Source organism: Urocampus carinirostris, chromosome 7 (assembly GCF_059441175.1).
Source record: "Urocampus carinirostris isolate Australia breed hairy pipefish chromosome 7, RoL_Ucar_1.0, whole genome shotgun sequence".
Taxonomy (NCBI): Eukaryota; Metazoa; Chordata; class Actinopteri; order Syngnathiformes; family Syngnathidae; genus Urocampus; species Urocampus carinirostris.
Genome location: NC_142355.1, coordinates 1,365,084 through 1,385,321, shown reverse-complemented (window position 1 = coordinate 1,385,321; position 20,238 = coordinate 1,365,084). Strand labels below are relative to the sequence as shown.

General features: G+C 41.3%; 1 protein-coding gene across 2 annotated transcripts in view; it reads left to right on the top strand.

The window, feature by feature from the left end:
- Positions 1-20,238, top strand: part of LOC148362074 (lactadherin-like) — a 35,656-nt gene that overhangs the window by 3,752 nt on the left and 11,666 nt on the right. Inside the window, exons 2-6 of one of the 2 annotated variants that reach the window (XM_088339504.1) lie at positions 10,394-10,516; positions 11,810-11,941; positions 14,527-14,559; positions 17,042-17,155; positions 19,721-19,902. In XM_088339504.1, coding sequence (XP_088195630.1) covers positions 10,394-10,516; positions 11,810-11,941; positions 14,527-14,559; positions 17,042-17,155; positions 19,721-19,902 — 584 coding nt within the window. The remainder of the gene's footprint in view (positions 1-10,393; positions 10,517-11,809; positions 11,942-14,526; positions 14,560-17,041; positions 17,156-19,720; positions 19,903-20,238) is intronic. The other variant, XM_088339505.1, reaches the window with a different exon arrangement.

Genomic DNA, 20,238 nt, shown 5'->3' with positions numbered 1-20,238 from the left:
GGCTTTTTTAAGTGGCTCACATGCTGACACAGTGTGAGCGCGCACCCCTGGACTAGGTCAACGTCAGCCCCTGTTGCTAATAACACCCGCACCCGTGCTAAACAAATGCTAAACAAATGGCAGCTGGCACAACAAGACACCAACAGGTCGGTTTTGTGTGGGAGGTTTATTGGCATCAGCCTGAAGTGACTCAATCTACCCCATGTTCCCTATCGACTGCGCCTTCCCTACAGGGAAATAATCAACGGGACCAAATCTTGTCCTCGACAACTGTTTTTGCCTGCAGATTTTTATCACCTCTAATGTCTAGAACAGGAATAAAGGGACTTTTCAACTATTTGTAAGATTTTGGGTTGGTCATTGCTTGCCCTCCTGGTATGAAAGTGATAGTCAGCCCTTTTCGACCGAATCATGTGGTATTTTTGTCACAATCTGTTATTTTTTGTTGACTTGGTCTTGAATTGGATTTCAAAAGTCCTGAATTGAACTTGCCTCACGCTGTAAGAACCCTGTGCTGAAGCGATTGTCATTTCCGATCCTTTGAGAGTGGCTTAAAGTCTGTAAAAGTGAAGTAAACCTTGTTCTAAGTTGCAAGAACATTCCTAAAAATGCCATTTTTGTGAGCACATGTGAAAATAGTGGAGCTGGATGCAAATGGCTGACCAAATCTACAAAAAGTCCCCAAATATTGCAAAAGCAAGATTTATTGACACAGATCAGCTAACGATAACCATAGCAGCTCGTAAGAAGGCCTAGCCTGCAGGCATATGCTAATACACAGGTGTGAAACAGGCAGCCCGTGGGCCGGATCAGGCCCGCTAGGGGATTGGATCCGGCCCGCGAGACAACGCTCAGAGAAGCGCAAGAGAAAAAGAGCTGTAGGTTGAAATAGGTCCACTTGATGTTGCCAAAGCCAGGTGCCTCTCACAAACTCTGTACTTGTATTTCTCTCTCTCTCCCTCCCTCCATTTTTCTCTCACTTTCTATCTCTCTTTCACTCTCTCTTTTTCTCTTTGTTCCTTTTTGTCTTTCTCTTTGTCTTTTTTTTCTTTTGCTCTCTCTTCATTTTTCCTTTACACTCTCTCTCTCTCTTGCTTTCCCCTTCTGCCCTTCCCCTTTCTCTCTTTCTCTCCTCTCTTCTCTCTTTTTCTCTCTTTCTATTTCTCTTAAGATTTCATTCTTTCTCTTTCTTTCCCCCTCGCTCACTATTTCTGTTTTTATCTCTTGTTTCTCACGCCCTCTCTCTCTCTCTTTCTCTTTTTTTTGTCCCACCCTCGCTACCTTTCTCTCTCTATCTTTCTCTTATTTCTTTCTCTCTTTTTTTTTCTTCCTAATCCACTAAACCGGCCCCCGAGAGAATGTTTGTTCTATCATGTGGCCCCCGAGCTTAAATGAGTTTGACACCCCTGTGTTAATAGAAGTGGTTTGAGAAGGAAACGGTGGAAAATACGTTGAAGGTGACTGAACCACGGGACTCGACGACATTCGCTAGCATGATCAGCTGTGGAAGGCACACATTTTTAAGTGTTCACGTTTTTGATTCAAACCTACTTGGTGAAGTCAAACAGACATGGCGTTCGAATTTAAAGGGACAGTGTGTATTATTTACCTTCAAATGGTAAAAAAAAAATCATTGAAAAAATATATCGATTTGAATCATAAGCATAAATACATTGTCAAATAAACTTGTGTTTTTAGAATACTTGTATAATTAATATTGATTTGACATGGCAAGTCTCTTTATCTTTCTTTTTTTTTCTTTCTCGTTCTTTCACTTTTTTTCTTTCTCTTTGCCCTAATAAGTAGATCGACGCTCGAAAAAGCTCGAAGAGCCCCGCTTTAAATACTGTCTCCACAAGAAGTAATGGATAGCTAATTATTGTCTGATTGTATGCGAGGTTTTGTGATATCAGGCCAGCCATTTTCAGATTTTCCATGTGAAATATTCCATTTTTTTCTCCTGGCATTGCAAAAAATATATTGACTAGAAATGAAAGTACATTTTTCAGCAAGAGAATATTCCAAATACGGCGGAACGGATCCAGTTGTGTGGCCGAGAAACATCGAGCGAGTCCTCACAATATGGGGTTTATTTTTAGCATCTGGCGCTCACCTCGTTATTTATTTATTTACGAGCGCTGCAGCAGATGGTTACGTCGCTAACGGATTAGGCAAAGCTCACTTGCAGCAATGGACCAGTCGGGGTTATTTGAGGATCTCCGTCGCTTTTTTCAATCGAGTTTACGTCCGGTAATTGTATAAATTAAGTGTCACTTTACTTGATCTGGTCAAGCGGAGTAGCGGGTGGATGCACAATGGATTAGAATTGAAACTCACTTTTGCGAGGAATTTTATGGCCTTAAAAGATTTTCCTGCTTTAATCGCTTCATTATTTTTAATAATAGTCATGAAAGTTGATGGGTTACAGCCGTGCAACTTGGTGAGGGTAGTTTTTTTTGTATTTCTTGATAATCGCACGGGTCATTTCTAGGGATGCCATGTTTGGGGACCTATGCGAGAGGAAATTCGGGACAAAAATACAATATGATATCGCCAAATCTTAAAAGGATTTAAAAGCAGAGCGACGGAGGAATTGAGAGTTTGACAGCTCTGCTCTAGATCCTCCTCGTTCTTCCATTTTTTTGTCTCCTTGTGAGGGTCACAAGACTTCTCATTCCTCCAGGATTAAGTTTTTGCCAAATCACGTTATAGAGGCCGGGTCCAGGTCCCGGGCGGAGTCCTAGACCGTGACTCACTGCCGGGAAATGTGCCAAGCTCAGGAACTCGCTGAGCACAACCACAAAACCTCCATGATGACATTTCAAGATTGAATTTTAATCACGGAGGTGGAGATTCTGGGCCGACTTGAAATGTGTTTCACAGGGTTCGTACGGGTGCTTGAGATCCTTAAAAGCTTGAATTTTAATCTGGATAATTCTCGATTTTTGGTTGAAGTGCTTGCAAATGCTTGAAATGATCGCCATTGCCGTTATTCCTGGCAGTCTGGCTTGATAGACAGCGTCAAATCACTCACTGCCCCCTACTGGTCACACCCAAAGAGGACAGCTCTATTTAGAAAACCTGGCTCTTTTGGCTCAGCTCACTGAGGAGCCCCAAATGGTGTCCTCAGATTTTGGTGCTTCTAATTATACGGTAAATTATCAATAATACTAAAACATGAAGCACCAAATGATTTTAAAAATGAGCAATTTCATCTTTGTTTGCAGGGAATTTCTAAAATATACATATAAGGTTGATTAAAATACAGATCTCAAACATTTTATACACACTGAACAGATTTAAAAATGAACACAAAATCCCTTAAAATGCAAATAACTATAATTTAAAAATATTAATTCTACAGTGCTATAAAAAAATACAAAACGCAAAGTAATTAACTATTTAAAATTCAATTTTAGCCAATTTAGACACGAATCCTCTAAAAACCAGCAAAATATGTTAATTAAAATAAGCAAAAGATCAGTCTAAGATTGATTTTAATTTCGCTCATGTTTCTGCTTTTTTACACATACAGTGCTTTCTTTTTTTCCCCGCATATTGAATTCCATTATTACCCTATTAAGCTTTTTCCCTGTTTGTAAACAAGTGTGACGTAGCATTCTGGACACAGAATGGCAGAATTCATGTCAGTTTACAGCAACTCATTGACATAAAAAGATCCTTAGATGGAACAGCTCAATATAGCACAAAGGATGTGCTAGCAGCAAGATAGCCACTTTATTATAGTCATTAAAGTCAACAACCACGACAGAAACTTTCTTTTGATCTGCGCTGGATTTCTTGCTTGGAGGGTCCTGGAAAATTGGCCTTGAAAGTGCTTAAAAAGTGTTCAAATTTGGCCATGAAAAGGGTGCACAAACCATGTATTTTGTGGCTTTTGATGGTACTGGAGAAATAGGGAAAATTGGCTTTGAAAGTGCTTAAAAAGTGCTTGAATCTGGCCATGAAAAGGGTGCACAAACCCTGTATTTTGTGGCTTTTGATGGTACTGGAGAAATAGGGAAAATTGGTCTTGAAAGTGCTTGAATTTGGCACGAACCCTGTATTTCATGGCTTTTAATGGTACTGGACAAATTGGGTAAATTGGCCTTGAAAGTGCTTGAATTTGGCTAGAAAAGAGTGCACCAACCTAGTATTTTGTGGCTTTTAATGGTACTTGAGAAATTGTGGAAATTGGCTTTGAAAGTGCTTAAAAAGTGCTTGAATCTGGCCATGAAAAGGGTGCACAAACCCTGTATTTTGTGGCTTTTGATGGTACTGGAGAAATAGGGAAAATTGGTCTTGAAAGTGCTTGAATTTGGCACGAACCCTGTATTTCATGGCTTTTAATGGTACTGGACAAATTGGGAAAATTGGCCTTGAAAGTGCTTGAATTTGGCTAGAAAGGGGTGCAGAAACCCTGTATTTTGTGGCTTTTGATGGTACAGGAGAAATTGGGAAAATTGGCCTTGAAAGTGCTTGAATTTGGCTAGAAAAGGGTGCAACTACCTAGTATTTTGTGGCTTTTAATGGTACTGGAGAAATTGTGGAAAATGGCTTTGAAAATGCTTACAAAGTGCTTGAATTTGGCCATGAAGAGGGTGAACTAACCCTGTATTTTGTGGCTTTTAATGGTACTGGACAAATTGGGAAAATTGGCCTTGAAAGTGCTTGAATTTGGCTAGAAAGGGGTGCAGAAACCCTGTATTTTGTGGCTTTTGATGGTACAGGAGAAATTGGGAAAATTGGCCTTGAAAGTGCTTGAATTTGGCTAGAAAAGGGTGCAACTACCTAGTATTTTGTGGCTTTTAATGGTACTGGAGAAATTGTGGAAAATGGCTTTGAAAATGCTTAAAAAGTGCTTGAATTTGGCCATGAAGAGGGTGAACTAACCCTGTATTTTGTGGCTTTTAATGGTACTGGACAAATTGGGAAAATTGGCCTTGAAAGTGCTTGAATTTGGCTAGAAAGGGGTGCAGAAACCCTGTATTTTGTGGCTTTTGATGGTACAGGTGAAATTAGGGAAAATTGGCCTTGAAAGTGCTTGAATTTGGCTAGAAAAGGGTGCACCAACCCTGTATTTTGTGGCTTTTGATGCTACTGGAGAAATTGGGAAAATTGGCCTTGAAAGTGCTTGAATTTGGTTAGAAAGGGGTGCACAATCCCTGTATTTTGTGGCTTTTAATGGTACTGGAGAAATTGGGAAAATTGGCCTTGAAAGTGCTTGAATTTGGCTAGAAAAGGGTGCACCAACCCTGTATTTTGTGGCTTTTAATGGTACAGGAGAAATTGGGGAAAATTGGCCTTGAAAGTGCTTGAATTTGGCCAGAAAAGCGTGTACGAAAAGTGAAAGTTTGTGTTGCATATGGGCTCGGACGTTTTCTACTGTAATCTCCGAATGTTCTGACCTCGTTTTGAAACAAGGCTCCCTCCCTTCCTTCCTGATAGTTGTTGTCTAAATTGTCTTCCTGGAAGAGAAGGTAAACTGTGGAGCAAGAGGAGTACATTTCATTATTATTTTCCTTCAGACCTACACCTTTATTTCATGTTCTGTTCGTAATGTTCTGTGCTTTTGTAGAAGTTAGTTTTTGAGGACTTCAAGATATGATGTCTCAGTTCTTGGGAGCATAGAAGATACTACTCACAGCTTCCACATTTTTTTGGGATTCTTTCTTTCATGTATTGTTCAGTTAGCTAGTGTTCCAACCTTTTTTTTTCATGTTTTGTGCAGTTACCGCCGGAAAGTCTTCCAACATTGTTTCATGATTTTACTGTCTCGGCACGCCCTTTTTTTTGTTATATCCATGGGTGGATGTGTGTCCCGCGTCGTCTTCCTTTCAAGTTTTGTTCAGGGAGGGAGGAAGAGAGAATTAATATATGAGGAAAAGGGGGACAGTGGGGGGAGGAGGAATGAGAGTAACCGAGAAGGGGGAATAAATGAGGGGAGAAAGGGAAAGGGAGAAGAGAATTGACAGAGGGTTGGAGAAAAGGGAGACATCAAGTGGACATCCTTATAAGTGCAGCTCATTTTTCTCTCGTGCTACTCCGGGTGTCGTCTCGCGGGCCGGATTCAAACCCTTGGCGGGCCTTATTCTGCCCGCGAGCCGCATGCTTGATATCATGGGATTCTCTTGCGACATGTTTGGCTCAAGGACAAGATAGGAAAAGTATTTCTCCTTCTATCTGCTGGATCTTGTTTACCTTGACAGGCTTTTCCTGGCGCCTTCTTTTGGAATTTTCTAGGAAAGCAAATCATTTCAAGTGCTTCGACTGACGTGTTGCTAATCTCTTCATAGGGGTCTCGGTTCCTTCACTTTGCGTAGCAGCAGGATTTCCCAAAGGAAGTTTTTTTTTCTCCACAATGGAGAAGGCCAGAAAGTCCAAAACTCCCTCAAGGTTCAGTGTTGCGACTATAGCATACAGGGTTAGTACGGGTGCTTGAAATCCTTGAAGTAGCTTGTATTTTGGGTGAAGTCATTTTATTTATATTTCCTGGCAATCTGACTCTATAACCCATGCTTTTAATGGAGATTTTTTTTAAGTGTGTAAAAATGACACCAATGGTGGCTCCAGACCTTATTATCGAGTTGTCACGTGTAGCGTTACTGCCCCAGAATGGCAGAATTTATGTCAGTTTATAGCAGCCTATTTACATGAAAATGGTAGGTCACAGATGGGAACAGCTATGTGCTAGCAGCAAGATGGTGATTTTATTTTAGTCATCCAAGTTAAAAACAGCAAAAAATGTTTTGGGGATCTGTGCTGGACCGTACAGGGTTCGCACGGGTGCTTGAAATCCTTGGTAAGTGCTTGTAAGCAAGACATTTTGAACTTTTTAATGGAGATTTAGATTTACATTCTGTTCTGGTCAGAAACAGGACGAGAATTTTGAGGGTTTAGTTTGATATGAATTGGTTTGATGGATGAGATTTTGGGGTGGCTCCCTTAAACACTCGGATTAAAGGGGCACCATCACTTTTTGAACTTAGATAGAGATGGTTAGATAGATCCTTATTCATTCCCATAGGGAAATTCACGCTTCCAACAGTATCCTTGTGTTGATTATTAACAGATTAACAGGATGGCCTCGGAATGCTGTGTTGTAGTTTAGCCACAGCGGAGTGGATGACGTCGCACGCTAAGCCAAAAGTTCGACGTCCCTGCAGCAGATGGAAATCTCTGTGCCCAGGGTTACACCACCTCGTGTTCACGTAGATACAAGCCCGCTTCCCGCAGGCTTTTGTGTCTCTGTCTGCTCTAACAGCGCTAAAGGCGGGTAGCTCCACGTTAGCGTCCGGTATGCTAGACGTGAGGCACGTTTCCGTAAAACACAGTAAACTGCACTCTCTGTACGCTTTGTTTTTCACCAGCACAGCCAGTTCGTCGGCCTTATTTGGTACCATGATTACGGACAATACCGAAGGCTTAAATCGCTGCTAGCCGCTTAGCCTTACCTTAGCTCCGGCTTTGCATCCACGATAGGGCCCCCTCATCACGCCGGCACGAGAATTCTTCAGGGCAAGGAGTCGTCATCCAAAGTGTCGTTGTCAAACGGGACGAAAAACACCGAAGATAGAAGCAGACAATAAAAACAATAAATCACAAAAAGAGCAAAATAACATGGAGCTGCTGGAAAGGCTGCCGCTCGCTTCCATGCATGTTTTTTACTTGGTCATCAATACTTCATTTTACTGCAAGTAAACTCCATTATGCATGCATTGTATTTTTAAATACGTGAATGCTTGTCTTTGTTGTCGTAAGACAGAGGGCACCCTCGTCCTACTGTGCGGTGTGCCCTGTGTAGTGTTAAACACGGGTATAGAATCAGCTACAGAGACGTTGCCTTTTAACACCATGCGTCCAATGTTTGGGAAAAGATGTCTGAACCCAGAGCATTCAAGTGTCCTGGTCTGGAACGGATTCCGACTCGGAACCCGCGTCGACGGCGTCCGGTTTTATGCGCTATAATCCGAAAGCGAACTGCACTTTATGGCTTCTAATTGCAGCTTTTGGAACACGAGGTCTAACCCCGTTCCAAATTGGCCGAGAAGGAAACGTCTAGGAAAGCTTATTTTGGCTAATCTTTGATGTCTGTTTGTTGGAGGTGAGGCGTTTTTGTTAGCTTGTTTTGGCGTCACTGGAGAACCAAACCGGCAATCGGGTCCTTGCTAATTACGATGCAGAGAATTCTAATGGTTACCTTTCTCGTCTCCGACTCTATTCTGTATATCGTTACTGTTATTTCAATATAATGTATCTTAAATTGAAATGAAATTTCATCTTAAATTGCTTTTTCCTTTTTTGTCGGAAACATTCCCTTCATGCAAAAAATGGCCAAAAATGGAGATAAATCTTTTTAGAATGGCAGCGGCGATTTAACACTTCTTTCTCTGGAAAAAGACAAAAAATCGGAGATTACAATTTAAAGAGAACGGTACAAACATTTTGAGAAACAAATAAGTAATAATGATGACATAGATGATTGCTGGGTTTTCTTAAATCTTGTATTTTTTGAAGGTTATATTTGATGTATTATAATTACCGTATTTTCCGCACTATAAGGCGCACCTAAAAGCCTTTATTTTTTTTCAAAAGCTGACCATGCGCCTTATAATACAGTGCGCCTTATATAGGGATCAATATTAAGTCGCAAAGTCTTGCAACTAACTTGCTGCCGCCGACTCGATTTTGCCCCGAACGCCAAGTAGTCCGCGGTGTATGCTGGGATTTATTTACCGGCGTTTCATTGGCTAACCAATGTGTCAATCATCAGTTGAATGGATTACTATTGGCTAAAGTTATTCGAGGTCAAGGGGGCGGATCCTTTTTATCATTTACAGGCTGGCATTGGCTTAAACGGCAAAACAAAGCCTGCAATTGGCCGAAAAAGATGAATGCGTATAGCACGAGGCTGACGGCATAGAGAAAGCATTTTTTTCTATTCTGTATTTGTAAATATTTTATTCTCCTGGATTTACTACCCTCACGGATATGAGGACATTGGCTGTACATTATTATGAACACAACGACTTCGGTGAGCTACTCCGGGTTTTATATTGTCCCTGCATCCTGTTTCAGACTGAACTCGATGTTTCTGTGATAATCGGTGCAGATAATGGATGGAATGAAGTGTCTATTTTTAAATTCAACTCAATTCCAAGTGTTTATTGTCATATGCACAGTAAAGTTGCGAGCGAAAAAGAAAATAGAATCTAAGGAATGGTTGGCATTTCTTGAATCCCAAGACTTTAACCTTCCGAATGATGGAACGATGCATTTGAGTGACATGGTACCGACACCGCATCCGCACGTGTTATCGACACGTATTTGCGTCTTTGCAAGCTTTGGGAATGTTAAGGGGGTAAGAAGTTGGACTGAACTATCTGACTGTTTTGTCCACGTTCCCATTGGAGCGCCTTATAATCCGGTGCGTCTTATGTATGTCAAAAATAGGACCAAAAACATTTTTTTTCGGGGTGCGCCTTATAGTGCGGAAAATACGGTAATTTCCCCATTGAGATTTTTTTTTGTTAGATTTCCTTATTTTGGAAGAGTAAGTGATAGGCGTAAGTTATGTGTGAATGTTGGGAAGAGTAAGGTGATGAAGTGCTCACGTGAAATAAGGTTTCATGGACTGGTGCTGGAAGAAGTTGAAAGCTTTAGGTACTTGGGTTGTGATGTGGCTGCAGTTGGTGGAATGGAGTGCGAGGTATTGCACGGAGTGAATCAAGGCAACAAGGTTTTGGGTGCTCTGAGGAGAGTGATGAGCAACAAGAGTATGAGTATGGATGTTAAGAGGGGACCGTATGAGAGTGTGATTGTGCCGACTGTGTTGTATGGTGCAGAGACTTGGAGCCTGAACGCAGATTTAAGAAGGAAAATGAAATGTTTTTGAGATGAAGTGTTTGAGGAGTATGTTAGGAGTGACAAGATTGGATAGATTGAGGAATGAAATTGTGAGAGACAGAACTGGAGTAGTAGTGGAACAAGCGTGTTGATAAGAGAGTACTCATGGAGAGGATGGATGAGGAGCGAATGTTGAAGAGGATATACAGAACAGAAGTCAATGGAAGGAGACCAAGAGAAAGGCCGCCATTGACGTGGATGGATGGTGTTATGAGTGCACTGCAGGTCTAAATATAATGGAAGCTAGAGCTCTTGTTGGTGATAGGAAGGAGTGGAGAGGTGTTGTAAAAGGATAGTGGGATGTTTGGACGCGTTCTAAGGGATTGGCAGGTCACCTGTTTGATGCGGCAGGGGTAAACCAGCAAAAGTTGTCGGGCCCTGCTGTTGAACAAAAGAGTGTGTTGTGTCGCCCTCGAATAAGTATTACCTGAAAAATAATCCAGAAAGTATGTATAAACTCCGGTTTTCTTGGACTGTTTGTGCACAGGCGATCTCTGCAAGGTCAACGTGTGCTCCAATGGCGGCACGTGCGTGGCTAGAGAAGGAGCCCCCTTCTTTTGCGTCTGCCCGGACGGCTTCACGGGAGAAACGTGCAACGAGACGGAGAAAGGTAAAGTTCGAAACCTGCGTTCTAAAATTATTAGTATTATACAGTGCCGTGAAGAAGTATTTGCCCCCCTTCCAGATTTAATTTTTGTTTTTGCACATTTATTACTCACATTGGTTTCACATAATCGAAGTCATTGCCCCCCTGTTGCTAAACATAATTGACCTGAATGAATAAATGAATGAAAACTTTATTCGAACATTAAAATAAAAACAGAACAAAAACAATAACTCAACAACAAAATAACGTTACATAATGTTTGGAAAGGGGTAGTAAGAAGAAAATGCTCATCTTCCCCACCAAATACACCAATGTTATAACAACAATTGTAGTAATATTAATAATAACACTTATGATATAAGAATAGCAACAATAACAACAAGGTTAACTATAGTTCTAGAACAGGGATGTCAAACTCATTTGAACTCGGGGGGCCACACGATAGAACAAACATTCTGTCGGGGGCCAGACGAGTAGATTAAAGAGAAAGAAAAAGAGAGATAAAGAAATAAGAGAAAGAGGGAGGGACAAAGAAAGAAAAAGAGAGAGAGGGAGAGAGCGTGAGAAACAAAAGATAAAAAGTTTTGAGAGAGGGGGAAAAGAAAGGGAGAGGAAGAAAAAAATCCAAAGAGAAATAGAAAGACTGAAAGAGAAAATAGAAAAGAGCGCGCGAAGGGTATGAAGAGAGAAAGAGAAGAGAGAAAAGGACAAAAGAAAGTTAGAGCAAAAGAGGTTAAAAGACACAGATAGAGAAAGAGACAAAGGGCAACAAAGAGAAAAAGAGAGACACAGAGAGTGGGAGAAAAGGGGTGGGAAAGAAAGAGAGAGAAATACAAGTACAGTGTCTTTGTGAGAAGCACCTGGCTTTGGCAACATCAAGTGTACATATTTCAACCTGCAGCTTGTTTTTCTCTTGCGCTTCTCTGTGTGTGGTCTCGCGGGCCGGATTCAATCCCTTAGCGGGCCTGATCTGGCCCGCGGGCCGCCTGTTTGACACCTGTGTTCTAGACGCACTATTCCCAATCTCTCGTATCACTCATAACCCATTTTCTTAAAATCCTTTATAGTCAAATGTATAAAATCCTTTATAGTCAAATGTGTTATTATGTGACAAGAGTGGTTTTCGATTGGTAACTCTCTCATGGAGGCCATTTTTGGCCAGTGTCTTAATGTGAGGTTAGCAAAGCCTGCAGTCTTTGTCTTGTCTCTGTGTGATCATTCAAATGGCTTCCGTGATGTGAAACCTTTAGTGAGTGATAAAAAGGCCCAAATGAAATCCTTTTTTGTAATCTCCAGGTCCTTGCAAGCCCAACCCCTGCAAGAACGATGGCGTCTGTGCCGCCACGGGGGTCTCTCGACGCGGCGACGTCTTCGGCGAATACGTTTGCCAGTGCCAGCCCGGGTTCGAGGGCGTCCACTGTCAAAACGGTGAGTCCGAGAGTGAAAATGGCTGCCGTCGGGGCTCTTTGGTCCCTAAGCGCGGGGAGAACGTGCAAACTCCACACAGAAGGTTCAAGCCGCGTCAATAAATGAACACAAAAAAGGAATTTGTATGACGCGAGGTTTTTTATTTGGACCGGGAAATGATACCCAGAGAAGCGCAGGAGAAAAATCGTCCGCGGTTATAACGATGTCCACTTGATGGTGGCAAAGTTGGGCGCCGCTGGCAAAGCAACTGGTGGCGACTCATGTGGATTTGTATCGCCCTCCATTGCAAGTCTTTCACTCTTTCTTTTTCTTATTTCTGACATTTTTTCTTCTTCACTCTTTCTCTATTTCTGTTCCTCTTTTCCCCTTCTTTTTCTCATTCAACCCCTCTCATTTTCTTTCATTTTTCTCACTTTCACTCTTTTTCTCTCCATTTCTGAATTTTTTTCTTTTTCCGATTAATCACTCTTTCTCTATTTCTCTTGCTCTCTTCCCCTTTTTACTCCCTCTCCTCTCTGACTCTCAACTCATCTTTTTCTTTTCATTTTTCTCACTTTCACTCTTTTTTCTTTTTTTCTCTATTTATTTCTGACCTTTTTTCTTTTTCCGATTTATCACTCTCTATTTATCTTGCTCTCTTCCCCTTTTTGACTCCCTCTTCTCTCTTTCTGTCTCTCAACCCCTCTCATTTTCTTTTTTTTTCTCACTTTCACTCATCCTTTTTTTCTCTTTTCTCTTTGTCTGTCCTTTTCTCTCGTTCATTCTCTCTTCACTCTTTCGTTCAATATCTTTCCGATATCTTGTCTTTTTTTATTCTGTCTTTCTCTTTTGCACTCCCATATTTTCTTCTCTCTTGGTCTCTTATTTTTCCTCTGTTCTCTCACTATCTCTTGTTCTTTCTTATACCAGCTCAGTAGCCTAGATGGTAAGGCGCCCGCTTTGAGACTGGGAGGTCGGTGGTTCGCGCCCCGGCCGAGTCATTCCTAAGACTTAAAAAGTGGTCGGCGGCGCCCTCTGTTGGCTGCGGCTGCATCAGCTCGCTACAACGGGTCAGGTGCAATCGACATTTCGTTCTGTGTACATTGTTACACAGAATGACAATACAAGAAAATATTATATTATTATTATTATTATTATTTTCTGTTTGTCTGTCTTTCTCTCTTTTTTTATGATGTTGCCTCTGATGCCTGACACCAATGCAATTGATTCATGTCATTATACATTTTGTCATTTGGCATTTTACCGTGCATTTTATTTATTTAAATGTATTTTGTCTCAGCAAAATATCATTCCAACGATTTAAGTCGATCGATGACATATGAATCGGCTGCTAATGTCTTGCTTCCCTCATCCTAATGGGGAAGAAAGGCATTGCAGTGGACGATTGGCTCATCAATCAACCAATAGGTAAACAAAATCAGGCAGTTAGACCCGCCCCCTCGTTTGAATAACATGTCGTTGTGAGGAAATAAACAATAACTTCCATATAGTTTACAAAATGACATGACAAGATAAATAAATGACATCATTGGAGACAAAATACTAAAATAAAAATGACAAACTATGCAATAAATACTGAATAAAACAGAAATACCGGGAAAAAAATGAAGCACAAGATCACAGTTCAGATTACAAGAACATGACAAAACACAACCAAATAAATACCAAAATAAATATCAAATAAATCAAAAGTACACGACAAAATAAATACCAATTCAATAATTGACAAAAGGCATGCAAAAAATATGAACAAATTGACTTTGTCATAGATTTCCACCTGCCGCAGGCACGTCGAACTTTTGGCCTAGCGTGTGACGTCATCCACTCTGCTGTTGCCAAACTACAACACAGCACCCCGAGGCCATCCTGTTCATCTGTTAATAATCAACACAAGGATACTGCTGGAAGTGTGAATAAATGATGAATAAAGTATCTAGCTATCTCATTAGGTTATGCATGGTGAATTTATGTTCATTTATTTTTATAGGATACATTTGTAGATATTATTCATACATTTATTTCTACTCCTCAATAGTCAATAATCCCATTGGAAAGGGAATATTAGATTTTGGAGCAATCCCGAACCGACAACCCTCGTAGACATGGCGTTTGCGAGTAATCGGATTACAAGGGCGAGAGCGACATCATGACACAAATGAAATAAAGGATAATGCGCGGATGGATGCAACTGTGATTTCCACTATACATAAATGGATACAACTGTGGACTTGCAGTCTATGGGGAGGGATGTATCAGTGGTATTTTTCGCCGCGGGATTTATCACACCGATTTAATTCCCAGAGGCGTGATACCAACGGAAGAGATGCGCCAAAGCCTTGAGATAAAAAAACTATGCTCCAGATCAATTAACCATTACACAGAAGGCTGTTTTAGCAAGTGTTTTGGACTTCTCGCGTGTCATTCGTCTATGTACTACAAGTCCCACAGTGCTTTGCGGCTTCAATTGGAATACTCTCGCATACCGGCATTGTTCTGTTTCCATTCAGAATATCGCCTGCGTGTTAATGTACACAATCACATTGCTGGATTTTATGTCTTTTTTTTGTTGTGTGGCATCTTTTTAGGTATTTCCGGGGCCGATTTAAGCTCAAGAACAGGTAACCTCGGCAGGAAGTGCTTGCTGCGTTGTCCCCTTCCCCTTATTTACAACTTTCTGCTTGCAAACACGCATGCTGCTTCTCTCCTTTTTTCCACTAGCAAAAAAAAACAAAAAAAAAAACTTCTTTACCTTTTTTTAAAAGATCCAAATGAGGAATACACGTCAACACCATGCTATCAATATGTGTGTTCCACGGACAGACTGAGGAGATCGTTTCTTCCTCATGCCATGAGGCTCTTGAACTCCACCCGGGGGAGTAAAAGCCCACATTAAACCCCACCCCCACATTTGCATATTACCCTATTTTTATGACTGTGTGTATTTTCTAGCGCACTATTTAAATGCTCTTTATTTACACACTATTGGGTATTTTTTTGTTCTATATCTTCTATTTCATTATTTTATTTTTCGACACAAGGATACTGCTGGAAGTGTGAATTTCCCTACCCGGATGAATAAAGTACCTATCTCTCTTTCTATCTATATCTCTCTCTCTCTTTCTATCTATATCTCTCTCTCTCTTTCTATCTATATCTCTCTCTCTCTTTCTTTCTGTCTCTCTCTCTCTTTCTTTCTTTCTTTCTGTCTCTCTCTCTCTCTCTCTTTACATCTCCATCTCTCTCTCTCTCTTTACATCTCCATCTCTCTCTAGGCATCTCTCTATCTCTCTAGACACCCATCTCTATCTGTCTCTGTCTCTCTGGACATCCATGTCTCTAGACACATATCTCTATTTGTCTCTATACATCTATCTATCATGAGTCTTCTGTTGCCGGTGTGAAAAAATTGGATGTGGAGGCGCAATAGCAAATGGGAAACAACAATCTTGAGGAATTTGTGGAGGTTCAAAGGCTCCATTTTTTTTTAATAACTTTAAAATGTTAATGTAGTGTTTTTCTACCCCCCGCTAAATGGCAATTTCACCTTGCCCACCCACCTCAGAACGGATTTCTTGTATCCCGTGTTTTTTTTTTTTTTAATATTTCTATGATTAGTGGCAACTTCTTCCCCAGGGCCATTACCACCCTAAACAAGAGCACAAATACAGTTCTTGTGACTTGAGATTTTTTTTTTTCGTTTTGCAAAATGAAATTGTGAAAATCTATGATTTTGTGACTTTTTAAAAAAATGTGTTGCTGCTAAATGTTATTTCATCTCTCCATTGTATTATTGTTACCACATACTATTCTATTTCATTACATTCATAACTTAGGCCAAATTTAAAGCACTATGATGTGAATATTTCTTCCTATTAATCCTGACGAGCTATCTTATTTTATCTTTTGAAGTCTTAACCTTCGCAGGCTGGCGCCCCCTAGTGAATTCCTAGCGCCCCCCCCCATATGACGTCATCTATTTGAGCTTGCTCCTGCATGTTTTAAAGCACAGGTGTCAAACTGGCGGGCCAGATCAGGCCCACCAATGGTTTGAATCCGGCCCGCAAGACAACTGTGAGAGAAGCGCAAGAGGAAAATGAGCTGTGGTTTTAAATATTTCCACCGGATGTCACCAAAGCCAGTTAACACTTGCAAAACAATTGTGGTCGTATTTCTCCAATCCTCTCTGAATCGCTTCTTTTTTTATTTATTTCTCCTTCTTTTTCTTTCTCCTGTTCACTCTCTCTTTCTCTTTTTCTCTTTTCTCTATTTCTCTCTCACTCTCTTTCTTTTTCTCTGTCTTGTGCTCTTTCTATTTTCTCCCTCTAATTTACACTTTAATTCTCTTTCTTTCTATTTTTCTCTTTCTTTCTATTTTTCTCTTTCTTTCTCCCCCTCTTTATTTCCCTTTTTCGACCTCTCTCTCTCTCTCTCACCTCACTTTGTCTCTTTTTCTCCTGCTGACTTTCTTTCTGTCGTTTCACTTCTCTTATTCTTTTTATCTTTCTCTTTTTTCACCTTCTTTTACTCTCTATAACTCACTTCCCCCTTCTCCATTCATATCTCCATTCGGCGCTCTCTTTTTCTCTTACTGTTGTTACTCTGTCTCCCTTGTTCTCCCTATCTGTTTATTGCTCTCTCTTTCCCTCCCTCTCTTTCTCTTTTTCTCCCTCTCTAGTCCGGCTCCCGTGAGATTTTTTTTTTTCTAGCTCTTGTAGCCCCCAGCTAAAACGAGTTTGACACCCCTGTTTTAAAGCATGTGAGATGGAACAATCTGATGAATGCCCACTAGCGCCTCCCAGTGGCGTCACGAGAACCTGCACCGTGGCCTGATTTCCCCCTTTTTCGACTCATCCGCAAGGAAAATGTCATGGTGTGTCTTCTCCACAGGGCGTAGGCTGGAAATGAATCACATAAGCGCACCATTTTCCACTTTTCCCATCATCGGTCTCGTAATAATATTAATAGCCGTCCCTGCTTTTTCCTTCTTAGCTGTTCTCTCCCCAGCATGATATCAACTCACATTAAAATCGGCACCAAATCCAATAGATGTCAACGATTGGGCTTGGTGCTAAAATGATTTTCTGTATTTCTCATCCGCAGACGTGAACGAGTGCGCCAGGCAGCCCTGCCAGAACGGAGGCAGCTGCAGGGACTTGAACGGGGATTTCAATTGTCGCTGTCCGTCCCCTTACGTCGGCAAAAACTGTCAGCTGCGTAAGTCGCGTTTGAGGGAAACCGAAAAACGTAAATGATTGTTGACCCTGGCGATGACAGCGTTCATGTTTTAGTCTTGCTTTTTCACCGGTTTGCTTTGTTTTCTGCATTCTGATTGGCTACAAGGTTTTTAACTCTGCTTCGATAACACCCTTTAATAGGGGTCTAAATGTGCGTGGAATTGCCATATATATACACTGGGGATCAAAATTGGAGAGCAACCTATAAACAATTGAATCATTTTGAAATAATACCATCTCCACTGTTCCGCAGTTGAATGCAGTGCATCTTTTACGTCGGGCATACAACTTACAAAACTTCTCCGCCCGGGTAGCCAACAACTCATCTCATCTCATTAGCTACACCGCTTATCCTCAGTAGGGTCGCGGGGGTGCTGGAGCCCATCCCAGCAATCATCGGGCAGGGGACACCCTGAACTGGTTGCCAGCCAATCGCAGGGCACACAGGGACAGACAACTCGCTCATTCACACCTAGGGACAATTTGGACTGGCCGATTCACCTGAAATGCATGTTTTTGGAATGTGGGAGGAAACCGGAGTGCCCGGAGGAAACCCACGCAAGCACGGGGAGAACATACAAACTCCGCACTGGAAGTCTGGAGCTGAATTTAAACCCACGCAGGAAGTTCCCAAGACATGAACTGTGCTGCACATGCGCTAAGCACTGCGCCGCCGTGCTGCCCTAGCCAACAACTATATTCCGATTTCAAAATCTTCGTTCAGTTTGGAAATTTCGGTTGGTTTGGCAATTTGCATACTCTGCAGCAATTCAGAAGCCTGCATCGAATAACTTCCTTCTTCCGGACTTTCTCGAGCATTATAAGGTTGCTCATTTGCATATCATTTTCCAAAGAAAAACGGAGAAGTGGTTAGGAATCGAGCCAAAACTTCAGCCCCAGAAGTAAGATTCAAAAGAAGCTAACACAATTTATGACGCTACAAAACGTAAACGTACATGAGAAGCATGGTGGGAAGAGGAGTTCACGTGGCTTGTAGCAGACGAGGCAATGCAAACATTGCATGAATGAAGATGAGTAAATACAGGTACATACTGATGGCAGATGTCATATATATGATTTATAATAAACTTCATTTTAAAGTTCAGTTATATATTCTGATGATCAATCCTTAATACTTTGCAACAATGGGTTTTTTGCGATGAGTTGTCTTATTGCGTTTCAAGTTGTGAAAAATGGCCTATATCCTGGTACTGCATCACTTTTTTTCACAAAATGACTAAAGGCATTTCAATAACACACCTGTATTTTGTCAAAAAATGCACCGATCAAAATTAGAGAAACCTTTCAGGTGCTTCTCACTTATCTAGCACATGGAGCGAAGTTCCTTGATGATCCGTCAACCCCTATTTAAATGGCATTTGAACTGCCAGTTTCACTGACTGCAAGATGGTGGGCCCTTCTAAAGAGACCGAGAACTGCTCCTGAGTTCACTTCTGGTCTGATGGGCAGCTTAATGTTCGGTGTCGCATAAGAGAAAGATTAAACTCAAAGTGTGTCAAAAAGTCAGCGAAAGTTGAAGGAGCTACACGGCTGTGTGAACGCAAATGTATATCAGGACCTTCAACCGCTCGTGGTTCTGTTGCGGAAGTCGGAGCTTATCGACGTAATGAGGATACATTTGTTTGGACAGGAAACTCCAGGCTTGTTTTCCCCGAGTTTAAATGTCAGCGAAGTAATAACATTCGGCTTGGTTTGGAACAAGCTGTCAGGGAACCTACTTCCTTACTTGCGTTCATGGCCCAGTCAGCCTTCAATCTTCATGCAGGACAATGCTCCATGTCACACACCAAAACAGCTCAAGAATAAACTTGCATGAATGAATGGCACGACCTACTCTGAGTCCTGATCTCAACCCTATAGTGAACCTCTGGAAAATCCATAGTGACAAAGTTGAGGTCAAGAAATCTTCTATAATCGCTGAAGTGTGGTGGAGGCTGGAAGAAGAATGGACCAAATCATAGTTAAGATTTTTTCCCAATGCCAAAGTCATTGTTCTCTAATTTTGATCATTTTCGGTAAAATAGTTTATTTTGAATTGAAATTCCTTTAGTCTTTTTGTGAAACAAATTGTGTAGTACCATGATGTAGGCAGTAAATCGTCTTAACTGTGGTACAGTGAAGATGGTATGCTTTCAAAATGAGTTGTTCTCTTATTTTGATCTCCTGTGTAGGGTAAACATTGAATGAGAGACAAGAGACATATAATTTAAGCTCATGAGGAGATGTAATCAGTTCAGGGCCTGCTTATCATCCGACCAGAACCGTGGCAAACTCCTTTTATTCTATTACAAACTATAGTCAGAGTTGTTGCGTGACAAAAAGGGAAACGCCATCATAAAACAAGGAACATCAAACAAAAGTGTAATGGTTCTCTGAAGTAAGGAAATACTATTCAACTGTAAGGTTCTATTTCATGCTCAGAATTGTAGTTAATGCATTATAGATTTCCAATTATTCTATCAGGGGCGACCTGAAAATAGCATTTCTTCCTGAAATGGCCTCAAAAGGACTTTTTGTGCCCCAGGCTGCATTTCTCTGCTGGGCCTGGAGGGCGGCGGCGTGGCCGAGTCCCAGATTTCTTCTTCTTCGGTGCGCTACACCTTCCTGGGCTTGCAACGTTGGGGCCCCGAGTTGGCCCGCCTCAATTTGAAGGGCCTGGTCAACGCCTGGAGTCCCGCGCCTCACGATAGAAACCCCTGGCTGGAGGTCAGACTCTCCAAAAACCTAATCGTAGAGCGGGGGTCTTAAACTTGGGGCTCCCAGGATGTTAGTTTGTGGCCCCTGCCCTTAATGTCAAAGTTAAATGTACACTGTGTATAATTTGACCACTGGACGTTGCTGTATTCTATCGCCTAATCAAAAACGAGTGCTACTAAGTTCAAGGAAGAATACAAACAACAGACTAAAGTGACCATAAAGCAGCTTTTTTTTTCTTTTTTTTGGGCTGGCCTTTACAAAAAGAAAAGGAAAGAAAAGATGGGGAAAAAAAGAAAAATGTACAAGGAAGGGAACTTTATTTTGAAAAATCACTTGGAATTCACC